Consider the following 19,043-nt stretch of genomic DNA (forward strand, 5'->3'; position numbering starts at 1 on the left):
AGAGAAGCTTTCTCTAAACCTCAGCCCTCTTTGGCAGGTGGTACCCCATCTACCCCGAACCAGCTTTGTCAGGTCCTCAAAAAACACCTCCCACCAGACGATCCCTTCCCTGTTTACCATCCCCAGAGCCAGAGAGGCACTCAGGAGCACTACCACCCCTTTGTCCAAGGAGGGGAATACCATGTGAATGGGAGACCACCACAGATTTATAGCCTGCTTTTGTTAGCCTGGTGTCACTGCCTATTGGGCCTTGATTCAAAAATTGAGATGATAGTAGAGATTCAGACTAGCTTAGTGATTACTATCAAGTTTGCAGCTTAGGAGAGGGATATACTGACAGTCCATATTTTCAAATGGAATCTTTAATTGGTAACCACTGTCCCATCAAAAGATAAACAGATTTCCCTAGCACGGTATTAGTTAGCAAGGCATGTTCCCAATGCTAAGTCTGCACTGACGAAAAAAGGGGATTAGGTCTGCATAAATGCATTCAGATGCATCTCTTCAAACCCTCATTTTGTTGGTATCCTTATTCCAGCAACCAAAAGGATAAAAAAAAATATATCCTCTCTTGGATCTCACAGCTGGAGCGGCCACAGAGCTCAAAAAAGCTTTTACCTTCATGACCTACTGAAAAACCCCAACAAAATTATCTTTTATTTACTGCTTTTTGGAACATCCTAAACTGCTCCTTATCAAAATAGCACAGTCTTTCACTAGAAAACCCAAGTTTGATCCCCAGTCTCCCCTCTTCCTGGCAGGCTGAGCTTATGGGGAGAGCAGAACATGCGAACTCTCCCACATCATTCAACACTAACCCAGCTGTGAGATGAGAGTGAGGAAGCCCTAGCTCAGGCCAGCTCCCCTTCCATGTGCCAAGATCATATGCACATGAGATCTGCTGCTTAAAAACAAAGAAATACAAAAATCCAGGTTGAACATTATGCCCTTTCTCCTGCGTGGTGGGAAGAAGCTCATCTTACCAATCTTACCAGGATGTACACACAGATGTGCTACTGAACAGGAAGCTGGTTTTGCCTTCAGTAATGTTCAGCTATAAACTTACTTCTAATCTTTTTCTTTTTTTATTGAAAACAGTCCTCCTTGTAAATTCAACTACTGTGCTGTAAATGTTAAATGAATTTCCTTCAACGCTTCAAAAAAATCTCAAAGCTAACACAGTTTGAGTGTGCTTTGGTCCCACAGCCCCAGCCTGGGCATGCAAATCGCACAGATACACCACAGCACAAAGACTTCTCTCTGTAGGTGGCCCACGTCTTCCATATTATTAACGGTGCTAACTACCTCCAGCAAATGACATTTGGAAGCCAAGTGAATGTTGCACTAAGAGCAGGGGGGAGAAAGAAAAAAGATTTCCCGATGGTGGCCATAGCTTCAAGGGAGGTCTGCCTCCAGCAGAGAAACACAAGTCTCAGACAGTCCTGGTGCATTACCTCAGTGATCTGAGGGACACTATCAAAAGGGCGCACCTAAACAGGCGTGACACTTTAACTGTTTTTTGCCTGGTCTCATGGAAGCGAAGCATGCAGGATCACACTTGTGCACGTGTTTCTTTAAAGTGTCCCCACAACTTTTGAACCTGCTGGTCAAATGTGACCAAATCCTTCAAAACAGAGGGCAGTCCACAAAACACCACAGTTCTACAAACTAGGCAGAGACAAGCAGCCAGATAGAAGAGATGGAACTACGAGCGCTCCCAGTAAGCAAGTTTCAGTAGAAGCACAACTATACTTCTAGACACCAGAGAAACCACACAGGAGAGAGCCATTACGAATGCTCCAATCGTGGAAAAAGCTCAGTCCAACTCGCATCTTCAGACACCACAACATCCAGCCACAAGACGTAAATTTGTAAGAAAATAGATCTTACTAGCCCCCTGCAGCTGAAACCATCCATTTCAACTCTGAGGGATTCTTAAATAAGTTGTCATTGAAAGAAAATACTTTTTTTTGGTCACAGAACGCCCTACTTCCGTGGCCTCTCCCTTCCCACTCTGCCATGAGCTCTCCCCTCCCCTCTGTCTCAGGAAAAAAGACTAACTGGAAAAATAAGCATTACATTTGGGGTTGATCTCTGATAGAGATCAGGAAAACTATGAAGAAAAAGGAAGTTTATAGTTCAGTGCCCACCTTGGACCCTCACCTCTGCAGCCTTAAGCTCCTGTACCTCCTTTCTAACCTCCCGTTTACCAACATCCTTTTTCACATCATTTCCTCCTGCTGGGGCAGATGCTTTATCCCTAGCAACAATGCCCAGAAGAAATATTTCTTCAGCGTACTGGCAAAAAAGTTCAATTCCTACAGCCAAAGCCACGACAATATGAAGCAGGAAGCCACAGAGAATGGGGAGAAGCTTGTCGGAGTGACATCAAGTCTCCAGAACTTCTCTACTCTCACAGCTGCTCCCCATGACCAACCCATCACAGTCACAGCTCACAGAAGCCTGACCTGAGAACAGAACCACTGTTTCTACCCTCCTGATTCTCAACTTGAAGATTTGTTCCCAAAACTCAATCTCCCTTCCCTATTCCATGTTCTAAAGTGGCTTCCCAGTAGCCAGCCCTTAAACAGCAGGTGTCATTTGACTTCAGAGCTAATAGCCTGGTGAAGCAAACTGAGGATAAGGAGGGGAGGGTTTGCACCTCTAAGCTTTTATTTAAGAAAGGCCTCAGTCTCCGCTGCATGGAGTACGCTTAAATCTCACATTTGGAAGAAATTTGGAAGTCAAGAAAGCTGGAAAAAACCTTGAGATTTTAATAATTTTCCTGGAAACGAGGGCTCAGTTCCCAAACTGAACTGATTGGATCTTCCATCCCTTCAAGGCAGATATGCTGAACTCTGTAAAAGCTGCTTTAAGGTCGCCTCTGAAATATCAACCCACAACAGCCACTTTCCCTCACTAATTTACTCTCTTCTTAAAGGTCCTTTATGTTATTGCATTTTCATGAAGACAAAGAGGGGCAGAGTTCATCTCCACCATTTTGAAAGCGTTCACTGTCACCTTGGAATTGGTGCAATATTTCAGTGGTGCTTTAAGCATGTAGTTTATGAAGCACTTAGGGACCCATTAAATATCAAAATTTAAGGCTTAAGGCTGGCAAGCTGAGGGCAGTGAGCTTTTCAATTTATGAAAAGCTACAGAACTAAGAGGCCACTAAAGTGACAGCTGTCAGCACCACTCCATCCTACATTCATGCAGGCTCAAAAGAGAAGCCAGCATGCACTCAAAAGAAAGAGAGCACTCGTTCCAACTTTCAGGCTATTTTCTAAATACTCTTTTCAAACTCCTTTCATGCTTGGAAAAAGCCTTCCAGAAAACATCCACCCCTCTGCAAGCCTTGCATTTGTTACCTGATCCAGTTTTGCACTCCTTTTTCTTCCTCCCAGCTCTAACAAGCATCCTTGCCCTTTTACAAGTTAAGGTCATTCAGAGGACCTATACAAGCAAGCAGAACACAAGCTGGACTGGAGATCTTGAAAGGCTCATGCTTACCCTCACCTTTAATAGGCAGGCACCACCCACAGAGACAACACGTTATCCCGGCATGCACTGCGCCCGTGCGATCCAAATGGTAAGTAGCCCAAATCAAAAGGACCACAGCAAGTTGGAACCTGCTGTCTCTGCGGGTGGCACCATGCATCTGTATTGGAGATGCAGGCAGCCGTAATCTGTTCGGTTTTATGCAAATGTGATACTGCACTTACGCTCCCCGCAAGCTGCCAGAAAAACCCTCGTCCATATGAAGTTTGTGTAGATCAGGAAACCCAACTATTGACGTTTACTTAAAAAGCGAAATATCAAAACACGCTTGCAGTGTTTCTTCTCAGGATGCGGGAAGGCCTCAAATATACATCTTATCTCAACCTAGTGATAATTTAAATTTTGCTTTCTATTGTGGCTCTGAATGACAGCCTTGCAATTTTAATACAAATAGGACTATTTAAGGTTTTCAGGGATTTTACAGTTTCATGGTTCTCATTTTCCATGCACTTTTTAAATTGTTGACAAAAAGGGCGAGCACTTGTTGAACTACAGGAATAATTAACTGGAGATCTGGCCTTGGCCTTACTGTGAACTGGAGCTAGGAGCCAATCTGGTGAAAAACAAATCACTTTAGCTCACTGGACAGCCCTGCGAACCCCTGTGCAGGACAATCCAGGGGCCAAAGCCACGGAACAGCAAGAGCTGAAGCTGGTGTTGCCACTGATGGATTCTGCTGAGTCCAGCTACAATTGCTAAAGCTGCTTCCCTCAGATGCCTGCTCTCCGCACAGTCAGAAGCTACCAACACGCTTGGAAACTGCAGGAAGGATCAGGTGCCTGTGCTTGGACCCTGCCAAAAGACAGTCCAGCATCTGATCATGAATCTGCAGCTGCCAGCTGAGATGCTGCACTTTGCACTGAAGCACAGGACTACGCTCCCTACTGCCAACTTTGCCATGGGGCCGTAGCTGCCAGCAAGGCGGGGGGGGGGGGGGAGAGAGCAGGGCCTGCCTCATCGCCCACAGCCAGAGTGGCCAGAGGCTCCCTGCCAGCACGCACACGTGTTACACATCTACCCACCACTGCCATGCAGGATCTTTCTTTCAGAGAGCAGTAACAGTCCAAAAAAAAAAAATTCAAAGAGTTACACATCACTTTTGATTTTAAAGTAGACAGAAAAGTTAAAAACGGGGGAAAAACTTGCAAAAATGTCACAGAAGGATTTCTGCTGCCACTCAAGTTGCGCAGCACGCTCGACTGGAGAGACTTATTGCTATGCAAGCAACTTGGCGTGAAATCCCACCGAAAGGCCTGTGGTTCCATAACGCTGTCATGACATCATGATTTAGGAGTTTTAGAGAGATCAGCTCAGCACAGCTGGTGTCATGGTTGCCATTATACCATGAAACACTGAGTGTTTTTAAATTAAAAAGGTTTCCCCATTTGAAATTCTTACATTTCTTCTATGTTATTCTGTAGACTCTTAAAAATAGACCTGTTTTGTAAGAAGAGCATAGCTGATATTTAAGCAGAGCAGGAAATAGTGCTGTTTTAACTGAGAATAAATCTGTCAACAAGGAGGCACAGGGAGAGCTCCACTTCAGATTTTTCAGGTTCTTATTAAAAATATAAATTAAAATCAACTTTTTCACATTACTTGCTACATCTGTTTGCTATTCCATTATAAATAAAAATATAGGGGCCTCCTATTCAGCTTTGGTTCACTCAAAAAAACTCAAAAAGTCCTTTTCATTTCCTACGGCATTATAATTGGTCTAAATTGTACCGTAGCACCAGAAGAGGTCTACGAGAGATAAGTTATGCATTACTCAAAGTCAAGTAGGGAGATTTCAAAGGCCTTTGGCAGTATACTACCTTTCCCCTTCTAAAGGATGAAAGCTGGCAGGGTTATGGAAACATATCCCTATTGTAGGAACCCTGCCGACTGTTACAAGCAGGTCCAGCTCTGCACTCTTTGTAGTCCGCACACTTGCAGTGTTTTCTGGAGGAAAAAAAAGAAGAAAAAAACCCTATCTACAGATGCTAGTTCAGTGTGATACCAGCTTTAAAGGAAATCTTCCAAAGATTTAGACAACTCCACCGTCAGCCTGTGCTCCTGCCAACCATCCCATGGCATGTGTTATCTGTGACAGCAGAATTCCAAGGTCCTTCAAGAGACACAGAGATTGATACCTAATTCTCTTAAGCAAGGGCTTTATTAAGTTGTCTCCCAGAGCTTCTTGAATGCACAGAATAATCACTACACTCATGCAGTGTGTGGGCAGTGCCAATCTAGTGATGTGCCGTTCATGCAGACAGTCATATTTCAATAGTATTTAGCAAACAGTGACTGCCACTGGGAACAAGAAGCGTTGGTGGGTGCTGAGCTCCTTTTAAATCTCTCCTCTGCCTGTCTCCAGTGCTCACATACCAGCTAATAATTTCAGGTTCAATGTTTTAGGAGATGTGTAAGCTTTGACAGCCTTACCACATGCATAAGTGTATATTAAGACTATTCGCAAAAGGGACAGAGCCAGCTCCAGTCTTCTCAACAGCATATGTAATACTGAATTCTGTAGCCCCAAGGATAAAGCTAAAATAAAGACAATGCAGGGCACAGACAGCTGAGCTTTGCAGGGCGAGTGACACACGGACTCCCTGCTCTGGAGCCCAGGAACAATGTTCCAGCCCATACAGAGAGAACGGACATACTTACACAGGCATGGGGCACAGAAATCACTTTGACAGATCTGAACTGTCCTGCATTCAACAGGTTTCTGCCAAGGTCTGCAAAGAAACACAGCACCTCGGGCTCACTTTTCACATGCAGTGTCCAGCTGTGGCAGCTGAAGGCAGGTTACCGCTGCGGCACAGCGCTCCCGGCAGCCAAGGCGGGCTCGCTTGCTGAGCCCCGGTGCTCCCCTCCCAGGATCAGGTACGAGCAGGGTGCTCAGGGCCTTCTAGACCTCCCAGAGTCTGGAGAGGACTTTGCCACTCCTTCCTTACTCAAGTCTAGGAAGCTGCCTATGTCTAGAGGGTTTTTTTTTCTTTTTTCTTTTTTTTTTTTCTTTTTTTTTTTTTTTAAGTTCCTGTGAATTGTAACCAGCAAATGGTTTCTCATTCCGAATTTCCAGACTGAAGCATTTGACAGTATGAAGACATAGAAGTTCTCATCCCAGGAAGATTTTAGAAATTGTGATATTCCACCCATGTGATATTTTCACCCCCTTCTCCCCACAGCTTTCCACTACACAATAAGAGCAGTATTTGGTGAGAGAAGCCTGAGTCTGAGAAGCCAGTGTGTGTGCTACAATCAGAGAGGCAAGGAGGTTATATCCTTATCTAATTTGCTTCTTCTGATGACACTAAACTGGGAGGAGTGGCTGACACACCAGAAAGTTGTGCTGCCATTCAGAGGGACCTGGACAGGCTGGAGAGCTGGGCCGAGAGGAACCTCCTGAAGTTCAACAAAGGCAAGTGCAGGGTCCTGCACCTAGGCAGGAATAACCTCATGCACTAGGACAGGCTGGGGGTTGACCCGCTGGAAAGTAGCTCTGCCGAGAAGGACCTGGGAGTGCTGGTGGACAACAAGTTAAACATGAGCCAGCAGTGTGCCCTTGTGGCCAAGAAGGCCAATGGTCTCCTGGGGTGCATTAGGCAGAGGGTTGCCAGCAGGTCGAGGGAGGTGATCCTGCCCCTCTCCTCAGCCCTGGTGAGGCCTCTCACCTGGAGTGCTGTGTCCAGTTCTGGGCTCCCCAGTACAAGAGAGACATGGCACTCCTGGAGAGAGTCCAGCGGAGGGCTACAAAGATGAGGAGGGGACTGGAGCATCTCTGCTATGAAGAAAGACTGCAAGAGCTGGGCCTGTTCAGCCTGGAGAAGAGGAGACTGAGAGGCGATCTCATCAACGTGTATAAGTACCTGAAGGGAGAATGTCAAGAGGATGAGGCCAGTCTCTTCTCCGTGGTGCCCAGCAACAGGACAAGAGGCAATGGGCAGAAACTGAAGCACAGGAAGTTCCACCTAAACCTGAGAAAAAACTTCTTCACTGTGAGGGTGACAGAGCATTGGAACAGGTTGCCCAGAGAGGTAGTGGAGTCTCCTTCCCTGGAGATATTCCAAACCCGTCTGGATGCGATCCTGGGCAATATGCTCTAGAGGACCCTGCCTGAGCAGGGAGGTTGGACTAGATGATCTCCAGAGGTCCCTTCCAACCTAAACGATTCTGTGATTCATTCATAAAAATACATTAAGCCATCCCTCACCCTTGATGTCTTCAGGAGAGACCCCCATGTCCACTCCTTAGTCTTTCCCAAAACCATCAGGCAAGAGTCTGAGCAAAGAGAATAGCCTCACCCAGAGTCAGTCAATCTCAGGCTGATAAGGCACCAAAAAGAAGTCAGTACAATGCTTTCTCCCCCCACCCCAAATCCACTTCCAGCAAAATGAAGCAAACATAGATCAACTAATCTCGGCAATCTCAGATTCTTAGTGGCAAAGATGAAAGCTCCTGACGAGAAAAGAAGGCATCAAGGCATCATATGTGAAGACCTGCATATCCAGGATGGTGTCCTGTGGAAATGCGGGAAGGAAGCCTTTAACTTAATTTCCCATTATTTTCTTTCTCTTGCCCTACCTTGCCTCTGCCCCAGCGATTAGTGAATAGGGTTTTTTGGTCAAACCCTCCATGCAGCTCTCAGCAACACCAGTGTTCTGTACAGACTCCCCTCTTAAAAGAGGCTAGTCTTCTGAAAAACAGTGCTGTACCTACAAACAGGAGCTGCCTTGAGGACACAGATAAAGTTAAAGAGGCTGCTTGACCACTGTTGTTGCAAGAGAAGCACCTGGATAAAAAACTGCTGGCTGAAACTTAACCAAGGCAAACAAAAGAAGGAGAGCTTGAATGAATGAATCAGGGCCTTTGCTGCACCATTCATCAAGGATATTTATTCTTCAGCCATGAAACAGTGCAAGACAATTTCACTAAACGAAGAGCTAAGGAACAGCAACACTGGAAATCTTTTTCAATTTCTAACTAGTTAGAAGGCTGTGTTCACAGCCCCAAGATCATAACAGCTTGGCTAATGCAGCTCACTTTACCTAAAGTTAAGGAGTAAGGTAGGAAAAGACAGGCAAGAATAAGATCAGACCATACAGCTTGCCTGATCTGATACAAAACACCTGCTAAAGACTGTCCATACTAACAAGCTAAGATAATTGCTCAATTATTGGAGAGACCAGAGGCAAACAATTATCATCTTATGCTTCTGTACTATAGACTGGCATCTTATACAACAGCCCCTGGGATGGCAGTCCACTCACTGACACTAATACTGCTGTGCCAGCAACAGGAAAAATGCCCTTACAGCAGTTTTCCAAAGAAAGGCATTAACATGCACAAGGTGGGGTCAGGATTTAAGCATATGACCATAACAGACTAACAAGAGGGGGAGGGAGGTGGGGGGGGGGGGACACACATTCAGGAAGGAAAGGGAAAAATAACCTTTCCTAACAACTTTTATACTAACAAGGAAATACATTGCATTCAAAGTAGGTTAGGCCCTAATTCTGAAGAGGAGAACATAGTAATTCTTCTACATGCAAGAAGTAGCACATGCCACCCCTTAGCAAGACCAGGACTACAGTATTCACAGCAGAAGAAACAGCTGTTCAAATAACTAGAACAACAGGACAGGGTTGCACCTAACTCCCCAAATGCAATACAAAACAGAATACACACCAACAGAACTCTTAAGAGACTTACTCATGTACTCTGTTGTCTCCGTATAAGTCACTTAACCCAAAGCTGACATAGTGCCAGTGCTCAGGAACATTCAACGCGGGGTTTCCCAGGTTCCTGTACATGCTAACGTAGTCCAGAGGATCAGGTCCCCCCAGCCTGCATTAAAAGAAAAAGAAAGTTTTAGGCAAATTAGATTATTTGAGACAAATAACAAATACCCACAGATGCTACACTGGGCTGTACAAAGACCTGCTCTAAGTCATAGCTAGTGACAAAAATGAAATTAGCATGGTCAAGTTATCTTTTAAAAAAAAAAAAAAAAAAAATGAAGAGAAAGGTTGGGTTAAGTCCAGAGAGCTTCAAGGACAGGAAGGCAAAGTGCATATGTGCAACATACTGAAATGTTTTTAATGTTAAAGCATGAAAACCTCTGGAAAATCATATTAAAGTTTCCACAAAACAAAGAAAATTGGAAAATTATACTAGTAAAGAGTGATAGCTGTTTGCACTGCAAATTTAATTCAGGCCAGAAGCGTATACCTCAACTCAACAAAAACAACCCTGCTATTCCTTAAAGCAAAATTTGAAGTGGCTAAGTTTTGAGGAGAGTAATCCATACTTCTAAATATAAGTTAAAATAACGGAGGAGAAAGTACCAATTCAGAAAAAGTTAGTACCAGAACTTGCAAAATACACTGGCTGCATTAATCAAGAATGAGTAAAAAGCATAATTGCCATCTCTGCTTTAACATTAGAATTGGCTACACAAAAGAATATTACTTAAAAGTCAATGCAGCACAGCCAGTGGACTACATTAAATCACCCAAATTGTCAGAAACTCTTCTATTACAAGACAAAAGGAAATTTGGTTGCTGGGCTAACAGAGTCAGTGCGCGTACACTCGTTCTGCAGCTTGCAATCACGTCTGGCTGTGCAGAGGCAGGTAAACCACCCACTGAATGAAGGAACGTGCTAGACTGTTTTGCTTGCTGTTTGCCCTGTCAATCATAAAATAAACAGGATAGAAACAAGCAAGAAGAGACAAGACATCAAACCGCGTACCACAAGTGTTTATGAATAGTGTGAGCAGCTGTTTAACTGTTTCCTGTCTCCAACTCATTTTTTCAATCAAGTAAAATACTTCCAACTGCTCAAAACAGGAGGATCCAAACTAGGATGACTCCTTCCACTCAAACCACTTATTATACATTAACTCCCCTCATACGCATCATGCGTTTAGACCCTGGTCCTATCATTTGCAGGTTTCAGGGCATGCCTACGCTTCCCTCACTAGCCCTGGGGCTTCGCATATCATCATTACATGCTCCACAACCGCTACATGAAAAGCATTTAAGTTTTGCTCCATGATTAAAGTACCATTGCCTTTTATCAAACAGTGGCAGGTTTGGGAAGAAACACTTTTTCAGAGTTCAGCCTGCGAGCCAGGCTGTCTGTAGTGCACTCAGCTACTGCTCTGCTCCATGCCTCCTAGGAGCACTCGTGCTCCGCATTTGGATTCAGATCTTGCCTTAGCAAGGAAGCTCTGGGGTGATCAAACAGCAAAAGCCTAGACACTATCCCTCTCCAAGACAGTACCCTTCTCAAAGTCCCATCCAGCAACAGAGAGGAGACCCTGACAAGCGTTTCAGTCCTCTGTCTGTAACCAGGCTGCTGGTAGTACAGCTAGAGTTACACCTACCAGCTTCAGAAAACAGGTAATCAACGCAGAACGGATTTAACCCTTACCTTGCACAGTTATTCCTAGATCAGATTCACTGAGCACAGCAATTCCTTGAGGCTCATTTAGAGACCCTCGAGACTACAGGAGTGCTTCAGAGCTATGACAGTTACCACTGCAGAACATAAGCATTAAAGCTGCTCTTCCGATTCCGCACAGGCCTCATCAGAGCTGCAGCATCTGACCACCTTCATCTCCATCACCAGGTTTCCTATTGTTTCCAAAAGGCACTTAGAAACTCTCGAGGAGTTTCCTAGTGATAGTGTTACACTATCCAAAATCCTCTGCCCAACTTTGAAGTTTCTTACTCAGCAAAAGAAAGAAAGTCTTCATCTGTCTCATGAATAGCTGCAGAACCACCATGGACTTTCGTATTTGGGAAGCTGAACAAGGAAGGAGATCCTGATGAGGATTTTCCCACAATTAGGGCAGCTATTTTCTGTGCAGCACCTCTAGAGGGGCAAGCGGAAAAACGCACAAGCTGAGCACAGTGCCTTCCTACCTATAGCCTAAGGAGACCAACAGAGCAACGAGCATATTTAGGGTACATACCAGCAGGAAAAAAACACATTAGAATTGGATGAGTATTTAACCTAGAAGGATCTAAAAGCTGCCCATATGGTGCAAGACAGACAGCTTCCAATGACATGATCGATGCATTGCTTTTACAGCATCACCAAGCTCCTCAGATATCAAGAGGGGTACTTCACAAGAGAAGGGAAGATGAAAGCACAGAACAACAAACACAAAGAAATTCCCAACCGTTTTTAAAGATATACAAAGTAATATACCAGCTTGTTGTAGTAAAAGGCTTTTATGAAACAATGACAGTGAATCAGCTGGAAAGGCCTGCGGGCTCTCTCAGTGAGTGCACTGCCTCCCTCTTATTACTGCAGAGGGAGAAAAAAAAAAAAAAAGAGTAGGGTTATTTAAGACGTGTGACTTTCCTTAAAGTAGTTTCCCTCCTCTAAGCCACATAAGGCCATTGCAGGGACTCTATGCCAGCTCTAGCTCCCCAGCTGGTCAGTCAAGGATGCAGCCCAGGATACCACAGCAAGAGAGAAGACGTGAGCCTCCCACTGCGAGCAACTAGACAGAGTTCAACTAGGCAAGGGCTAAGCCATAATTATGCAGCCTTTAGGTTCTCATATAACAGGAGCACTTTTACTGTGTAAAAGGTAAACTGGAAAGCAAGCATGGGGTATGCATGTTAGGCCCTGGGATGGAGGAAAGTTCAGTCCTCAATGGCAACCTGTAAAAACCCATTCTCCTAAGTCTTGTGGTATCTTGAAGCACTTAGGGGGGGAAGAAAAAAGAAAACTAGTCCCATCTGACATTCCCCATCTCCACCTGTACTTCACTTTCCCTCCTACCATCACCAGGTTGCATTGGAGGCGGTCTGAGGTCTCTGTAGTAAACATTCGGCCAGGTGGTTATGTTCAGAGTAGTGGCACTGACCCTCTGGCCAACTCTCAAACTCCACATGGCAATAACTTCTAGCACAGTAATGGGGACGCAGCCAGATGGAAGTGATCATAGCCAGAATGCAGTCACACTCCTCCTAGGAGCAGCCAAGCACAGGGTCTGTGTACAGTTGCCCTATACTTTGCATGCATGCAGAGCACCTTCGCTCCCAGAAGCACTGAGGGTGTCCAGGCCATCTCCCTAGCTCGGTATTTGCTAAGAAACCCACGTGGAAAGCTGCAACAGTTTATTTTCCCCCGTCTCTCGCTTTAGAGCTCCATTTTGTGCAGGACAGAAGTGCAAGGCCGTTCTCCTGAGGAAAAGGAGTGACACAGACACATGAATTCCTCGTGAATGGCAACAGTCATGCACAATTATGCAAAGTTACCTGATTGGGAAGACTCCAGAGCGAGAGAGGTCAATATAATGACCAGCAAAACAGTGTGGGAGGTTAGCTAGTGGCTGGAGCAGATGAATAGGATTTGCAGTGAGGGGAAAACACCTCCACCTGCTACACAACAAGTTTCTCCTGCGTGCATAAAACCTGCTCCCAAAATGGGTTTAATAACACCCTAGACACCAGATGATTCACACTGGAACATTGTTTGCTGACACAAGGCATTTTGACACTCTGACAACACACAAAACAAATAAACCTTTAACTGACCCCTTTTCAGGGCAGGGACTTCTCTGCAAGCACGCTCTTCCTGAGGGCTTCTCAAATGGCATTCTTCAATCAGACGCAACAGTGAGCAAATTCTTCCTAGACTGCACTAGGCAAGCCAGACATCCCTCCCTCATCCCCGCAAGCAACCCTGTACTTCTCAAAAAAACATCACACCTCTCATGGGATCAGCAGCATCAAACTACCCAAGATCCAGGTGCAAAGACACTGCACCAACTGCCTTAGGAGAGCTGAGCTCTGCTTTGTGTAGAGCAGACCTGGTCAGCTAGCCACATACCAGCTTACACACTACACAGTAATCCAGATGGACCACGTTTATTCCCCACGAAATCTGGTAGGCTTGGAAGTGATTCAGATAAAGTAAAAAGTCTGCAGCAGTAACCTATTTAAAAAAATACATAAGCATGCCATAGAGCTATGCTGAAATCACTACAACCACAGGAGCACCTAGCACTAGCTTTAAGCCAGTTACCAGGAGGACAGCTAGTAACGTACCCATGGCAGCAGAGCTCAGCCAAGGCTAGTCAACACAGATATTCATCCAGTTTCATGGGCAGGTTTGCCTGCTACACTACCTCCTCAGGCACTGCTAATGCCTGCTCTGGTACATCCTCCCGCCTACAGTCACTACAGCGCTGTTCAACCTCGTATCACAATCTACATATCTACATATTGTACATACATACAAAGAGCTAGAAGGGCTGGAGGATTTTATTCAGAAGAGCTAAACTTCAAAGCTACAGGTACAGTACAAATTTGCTACATTCTCTACTCATGGAGCTCATTTAGGAGCAAGAAGGGCAGCCTCAGGGGAAATACGGTATTTGTATCTGCATGAAGAATCTTCTTTTGACTGATGTTAAGAGTGCTCTGAAGTCTCTGCTGGAGCAGAAACCCAAAGTGGGCAGAGGGGAAACAGCTCCACAATGAGAAAAACATTGGGAAATCCCCAATCTGTTTACACCCTGAAAAGTCTCCAGGGGATCCTTTATAACCATTTCCAGCAGCTGACAACAGGTCTTTTCTTCTCCACCACCTTTTGCCAGCCCTTCAGGAATGGTCCATGATCCCCAAGTAGCTGCAGAGCACAGGTCAGAGCACTGCTTTTCAACTACACAGCCCAAGTTCAAGGCAGATGATGAAAAAACAACAGTCCTGCCTGAATTCTATGTAATTCAAAACCTATCACAAAGTAATGGAAGTATAAACTTGCTTTTTCACTTGTAGTTCTGCGCATCAAGATATTCCACTTCAGAGGCATTCAACCACATTTTAAAAGCAAACACTGGTATTAGATGGCAACGGAAACTAACTCCTTCTCAGAGCGTAGCCTTTCACAGCCAGGAGCTTTTGCAAGAAGCTCTGACTGCAATCAAGAACTCTCTTCCAAGATATGCAAATGGTGTTTTAAAAAAAGATCTGCTAATTTCATGAAATCATTTGTACGGCCAAATCCCTTCATTTAACAGGTATGTATGTGACTCTGTGGATCCTCCAACTTTATGAAGTAAGGCATATGCTCTGCCATGTCAGCCCAAGAATATAATTTCAACTCCCTGAACAAAAACTTGTTGCTAACCGTAGAGAAACTGATATGTGTTATTAAAAGCTGACTAGCTTTATAGTATTTCTCCTACAGCAAGAAACTTTGTTCAGCAATTTCCTTTTTCAATTTAAACCATGTAATAGCTCACAGCTCAAGCAAAGGAGGATAGACTAGTTGAGAGCAAGCGGTGGCAGAACTCATTTATCAGACTTAACAAAACCAACCTCCTAGCTTTGCCAGCTTTGCCAACAAAAGGAGAAAAAGTCTCAGCAAAGTACATGCATACTTGACCTCACATAAGTTTCCTGCATGTGACAGCAGCAGTAAGGGCACCTCTGAGATTCTGCGACAGAAGCTCTCAGTTCGCACTGCCAGCTGAGATGACAGTAGGAAGAACCGTTAAGCAGAAAATGCTAGTATAAACAGGCCTTCATATTACTTCTTGCATGCAACCTATCATCACTGCCAATAGCAGTTTTTCCAGTGTTTGAGCTCCCAAATGCAATGAGGTCCTAATCAACCCCTTAAGCAAACAGGAAGCAAGGATTCCTCCTGAACAAGGGTCTCTGCCATTCCTCATTATAGACTCAAAACTCCCTCCATCCCGTACATATCTTACGTCACTCTTGCCAGTAGTATTTTAAGCTGTTGACTCCTAAACCAAAATGACTGGAAGACTCACGAAGCTTGAATATCTAAGATTAGATATTGCAAGTGCCTACACAAATTGAGCTGACCATCACTGAAGTACCACAGTACTGGCCTGTATGAATGATTAAGAAGTAATTTTTATTCCAAAATCACAGAGTTGCAAGATCTCCTTGTCTCAGTCCACTATGCCAGTTTAATGAGGACTAACAGCTACATTTCTTGACCGGAACCTCATAAGGAGCAACACTCATCTGGAAGACATCAGCAACGGCTTGCCTGTCAGAGCAGAACACAGGGAGGATGTTATTCTGTTGCTGCTTAGGATGCAACAACGGGATAGAGACACACACAGGTTAAAACTTACTGTAAATAAAGAAGCTGAGCTTTTGCTAAACTTTTTCAAAGTGCTGGAAGAGATTGGTCAATGTCAGGGCCAGGAAACAGTCAGTGGTGACCTGATCGTGTTCCTTGGGTCCAGAAGAGGGGGCTGAACAGCAGAGCTATAGTAAAAAGCATGAGGGACTCCTCTTCCCACAGGGCTAGACGCTAGACACTTATCTCGATAGCTAAACATCCGAGTGCTTCCTTCGTGCCACTCTCCCACATAAACAACTGCTGTTACTGGTGTCAGACACTGTGTCAGCAGCGATGGGAAGCAGCAGATCCTCAGCCTACGACAACACGTGGCTCTGCGAGGGCAAAAGAAGCTGATTCTCTCCCAGGGTGGGGGGGGGGGTTTATGGGCACACACCGCACGCGTTTGGTTTGGAGGCCAGAGTGCAGGTTCATCCTGGTCAACTCTGGCCGTATTTGTACCCCAGGCTCCAGGTCAGAAGAGGAGTTTGCGCTTCGTGTTCGGCAGGAGACACGCCAGGACCACCCAGCTCTCTGCGGGAGCCCCTCTGTTGAGGGAAACTTTTCCCATGGCCTCTGCCCCAGCCAAGACCCTCATCAGCCCCCATCCCTCGCTCAGGGAAGCTCCACATCACCCTAAAAACCCCAATAACATCACCCACCCTCAGTCCAGTCCCCTAGACCCCTGCTCTCCAGGGCCTCCCTCCCCCGCCCCCTTGCACCCCACCGGCTGCCTCCCCGCACCCCACTGCTCCCTCCCAAACACCCTTCAGCCCCACTACTGTCACTCCAACCCCCCCCCCCGGGCCCCAAACTCCCGCCAACCCCATGCAACGTCCCCCAGCCCCAATGCCCCCCCTGAGCCCTCTCCAACGCCACACGAGGCCCCCAGCCACCCCCCCCGACGCCGGCCGCGGCGGCCTCACCAGTACTTGAGGATGGCGGTGACCTGGAGCGGGTTGGGCTGGTCGGGGTAGAGGCGGCGGCACTCGCCGTAGATGCCGTGCAGCCCCGGCGGGAAGAGCGACGGGAAGGACCCGGACCCAGAGCCCGAGCCCGGCCCGCCGGCAGCGGCGGCGGCGGCGGGGGGACCCCCGCCAGGCCGCACACCCTCCATGGGGGACGGCGCGGCGGAGGCGGCGGCTGCTCCCGGCGCGGCCCTCGCCCGCTCCCGGCCCCGACGCGCGCCCAGCCCGACCCGACCCGACCCGGCCTGGCCCGGCCCAAGCGGCGCGGCGCTGCGGGAGGAGGGGCGGGGCGGGCCCCGCTGCCCCGGAGACCGTGAGTGGCAGGCGGCTCAGCCAATGGCGCTGCCGAGCGGGGCGGGGCGGCTACGCCTCTTCCCCCTCAGCGCCCCGCCTCGCCCCGCCGCCGCGCCGGGGAGACGCGCGTGCGCCCTCTAGCGGCGGCGGCGGGGCGGGGCCGCGGGGGCGGGGCGAGGGCCCTGTGGGGGGCTGCGGGGTCGGGGGGGGGTGAGGCGCAGAGCTGCGTGTGGCGGGGTGTGGGGCCCTGTGGGGAGCGATAGGGTCCTGTGGGGGGGGGGGTGAGGTACAGAGCTGCTGTGTGGGGCCCTGTGGGGAGCGATAGGGTCCTGTGGGGGGGGGGTGAGGTACAGAGCTGCTGTGTGGGGCCCTGTGGGGAGCGATAGGGTCCTGTGGGGAGGGGGGGTGAGGCACAGAGCTGCTGTGTGGGGTGCTGTGGGGAGCGATAGGGTCCTGTGGGGAGGGGGGGTGAGGCACAGAGCTGCTGTGTGGGGTGCTGTGGGGCCCTGTGGGGAGCGATGGGGTCCTGTGGGGAGGGGTGAGGTACAGAGCTGCTGTGTGGAGAGCTGTGGGGAGCGATAGGGTCCTGTGGGGAGGGGGGGTGAGGCACAGAGCTGCTGTGTGGAGAGCTGTGGGGAGCGATAGGGTCCTGTGGGGAGGGGGGGTGAGGCACAGAGCTGCTGTGTGGGGAGCTGTGGGGAGCGATAGGGTCCTGTGGGGAGGGGGGGTGAGGCACAGAGCTGCTGTGTGGAGTGCTGTGGGGCCCTGTGGGGAGCGATAGGGTCCTGTGGGGAGGGGGGTGAGGTACAGAGCTGCTGTGTGGGGAGCTGTGGGGTTGTATGGGGAGATATAAGATCTGAGCAGGAAGGGAGGGTGAGATACAGAGCTGCCATGTAGGCAGCTCTGGGGTCTGAGCGGGGGTGAGGTCCGGACCTGCATACGGGGAGTTATGGAGTCATGTGGGGAGGGGTGAGGTACTGAGCTGCCATGTGGGGACCTGTGGGGCCCAGAGGGGAGCTGTGGGTCGGGGTGAGGAAGGGCAGCCGTGCCGTGCAGGGCCGAGGAGTGGAGGTTGCAGGTTCCTCTGTGAGCCCAAGGGAAGGGAGCCCTGTGGGGCAGGCCTCGGGGGAGCCCCATGGCAGGGGGGGGGGGGCAGGCCTCTGTTTTCACCAATTCTTACAGCACCTTTTTCACCCCTTCTTTTATTTATTTATTTATTTATTTATTTATTTATTTATTTATTTATTTATTTATTTATTTTAGGTACCTCAGAGGCTGTTGTTAAGCAATGTAAGCGCAAGGGATGTCTGATCGAGGGTTTTACCCTGCATGCTCAGGGCGCTGAGGTCTGGCCTCTTCCTGGGTTACAGCTACATCTGTGGTCCTGCAGAGCCTTCCTTGTGTGTATATGTGAGCTTGCATGTGTTCAAGAACCCTATATGTCTTTGCAGGAGCGGTGTACTGCTTTTTAATCAACATGGGGAAGACTGAGCTATAGAGCACTGGGAGGTGAGAAGGAGTGCTCCTGCTTGTTGTGTTTCTCACTTAATTAGTTGGAGAGACTTTGCTCCAAAATCAATATTCACAACATACCTTTTAGGTGATCACATATAGTCAAGAAGTTGGCAAAGAGACAAGCAGATGATTATACCAGGAAAGGAGGTGAGCAGCTGGTATTTTCATGAATCATTGCTTCCTGCAATAACAGTATTTCACTTGTCCTGTTACCGTGATACCACTTTTTGTGACATCCATCTGAGAAGTCAGTTATAGTCAACTGAGAAGATAAATATGACAAACAGAATCATGTATGAAATACTTTGTTGGCTTAATATACGTAATTAGTCTCTCTTGGCATTTAATGAGGTGATACAATACTGTCCTTGAAATAATTTAAAACCCTCCATCCTGTCGTACCAAATAAAGTTCTTTTGCACTAAATGAAGGATAAAAATTACTAAAACAAGATAGTTAGCTGAGATGAGAGTATCTGCTTGGGTTTGAGGCAAAAATCACAGAAGAAAAGTCTTAGCGTCTGCATGAGAGATAGGGGGCAAGATGGGCTAGTTCTGAAATAGCTTTCATATACATTTACTG

At 47.3% G+C, this 19,043-nt stretch overlaps 1 protein-coding gene and 1 long non-coding RNA gene across 3 annotated transcripts in view; both read right to left on the bottom strand.

Moving 5' to 3' along the window:
• The window catches only part of SUFU (SUFU negative regulator of hedgehog signaling), a 102,495-nt gene extending 85,607 nt beyond the window's left edge, over window positions 1-16,888 (bottom strand). The window contains exons 1-2 of one of the 2 annotated variants that reach the window (XM_068949791.1): window positions 16,611-16,888; window positions 9,268-9,402 (exon numbers count right to left, since the gene is read on the bottom strand). In XM_068949791.1, the coding sequence (XP_068805892.1) occupies window positions 9,268-9,402; window positions 16,611-16,801 (326 nt within the window). In that variant the 5' untranslated portion in view covers window positions 16,802-16,888. The remainder of the gene's footprint in view (window positions 1-9,267; window positions 9,403-16,610) is intronic. The other variant, XM_068949790.1, reaches the window with a different exon arrangement.
• LOC138067780 (uncharacterized) lies at window positions 15,448-15,821 on the bottom strand. Its single transcript, XR_011142123.1, has 2 exons — window positions 15,695-15,821; window positions 15,448-15,606 (listed from the first exon to the last, which is right to left on the bottom strand). It is a non-coding gene; the product is annotated as an uncharacterized lncRNA (long non-coding RNA).
• Window positions 16,889-19,043: the final 2,155 nt, after the last annotated feature.

The sequence above is a fragment of the Struthio camelus genome, chromosome 7 (genome assembly GCF_040807025.1).
Source record: "Struthio camelus isolate bStrCam1 chromosome 7, bStrCam1.hap1, whole genome shotgun sequence".
Taxonomy (NCBI): Eukaryota; Metazoa; Chordata; class Aves; order Struthioniformes; family Struthionidae; genus Struthio; species Struthio camelus.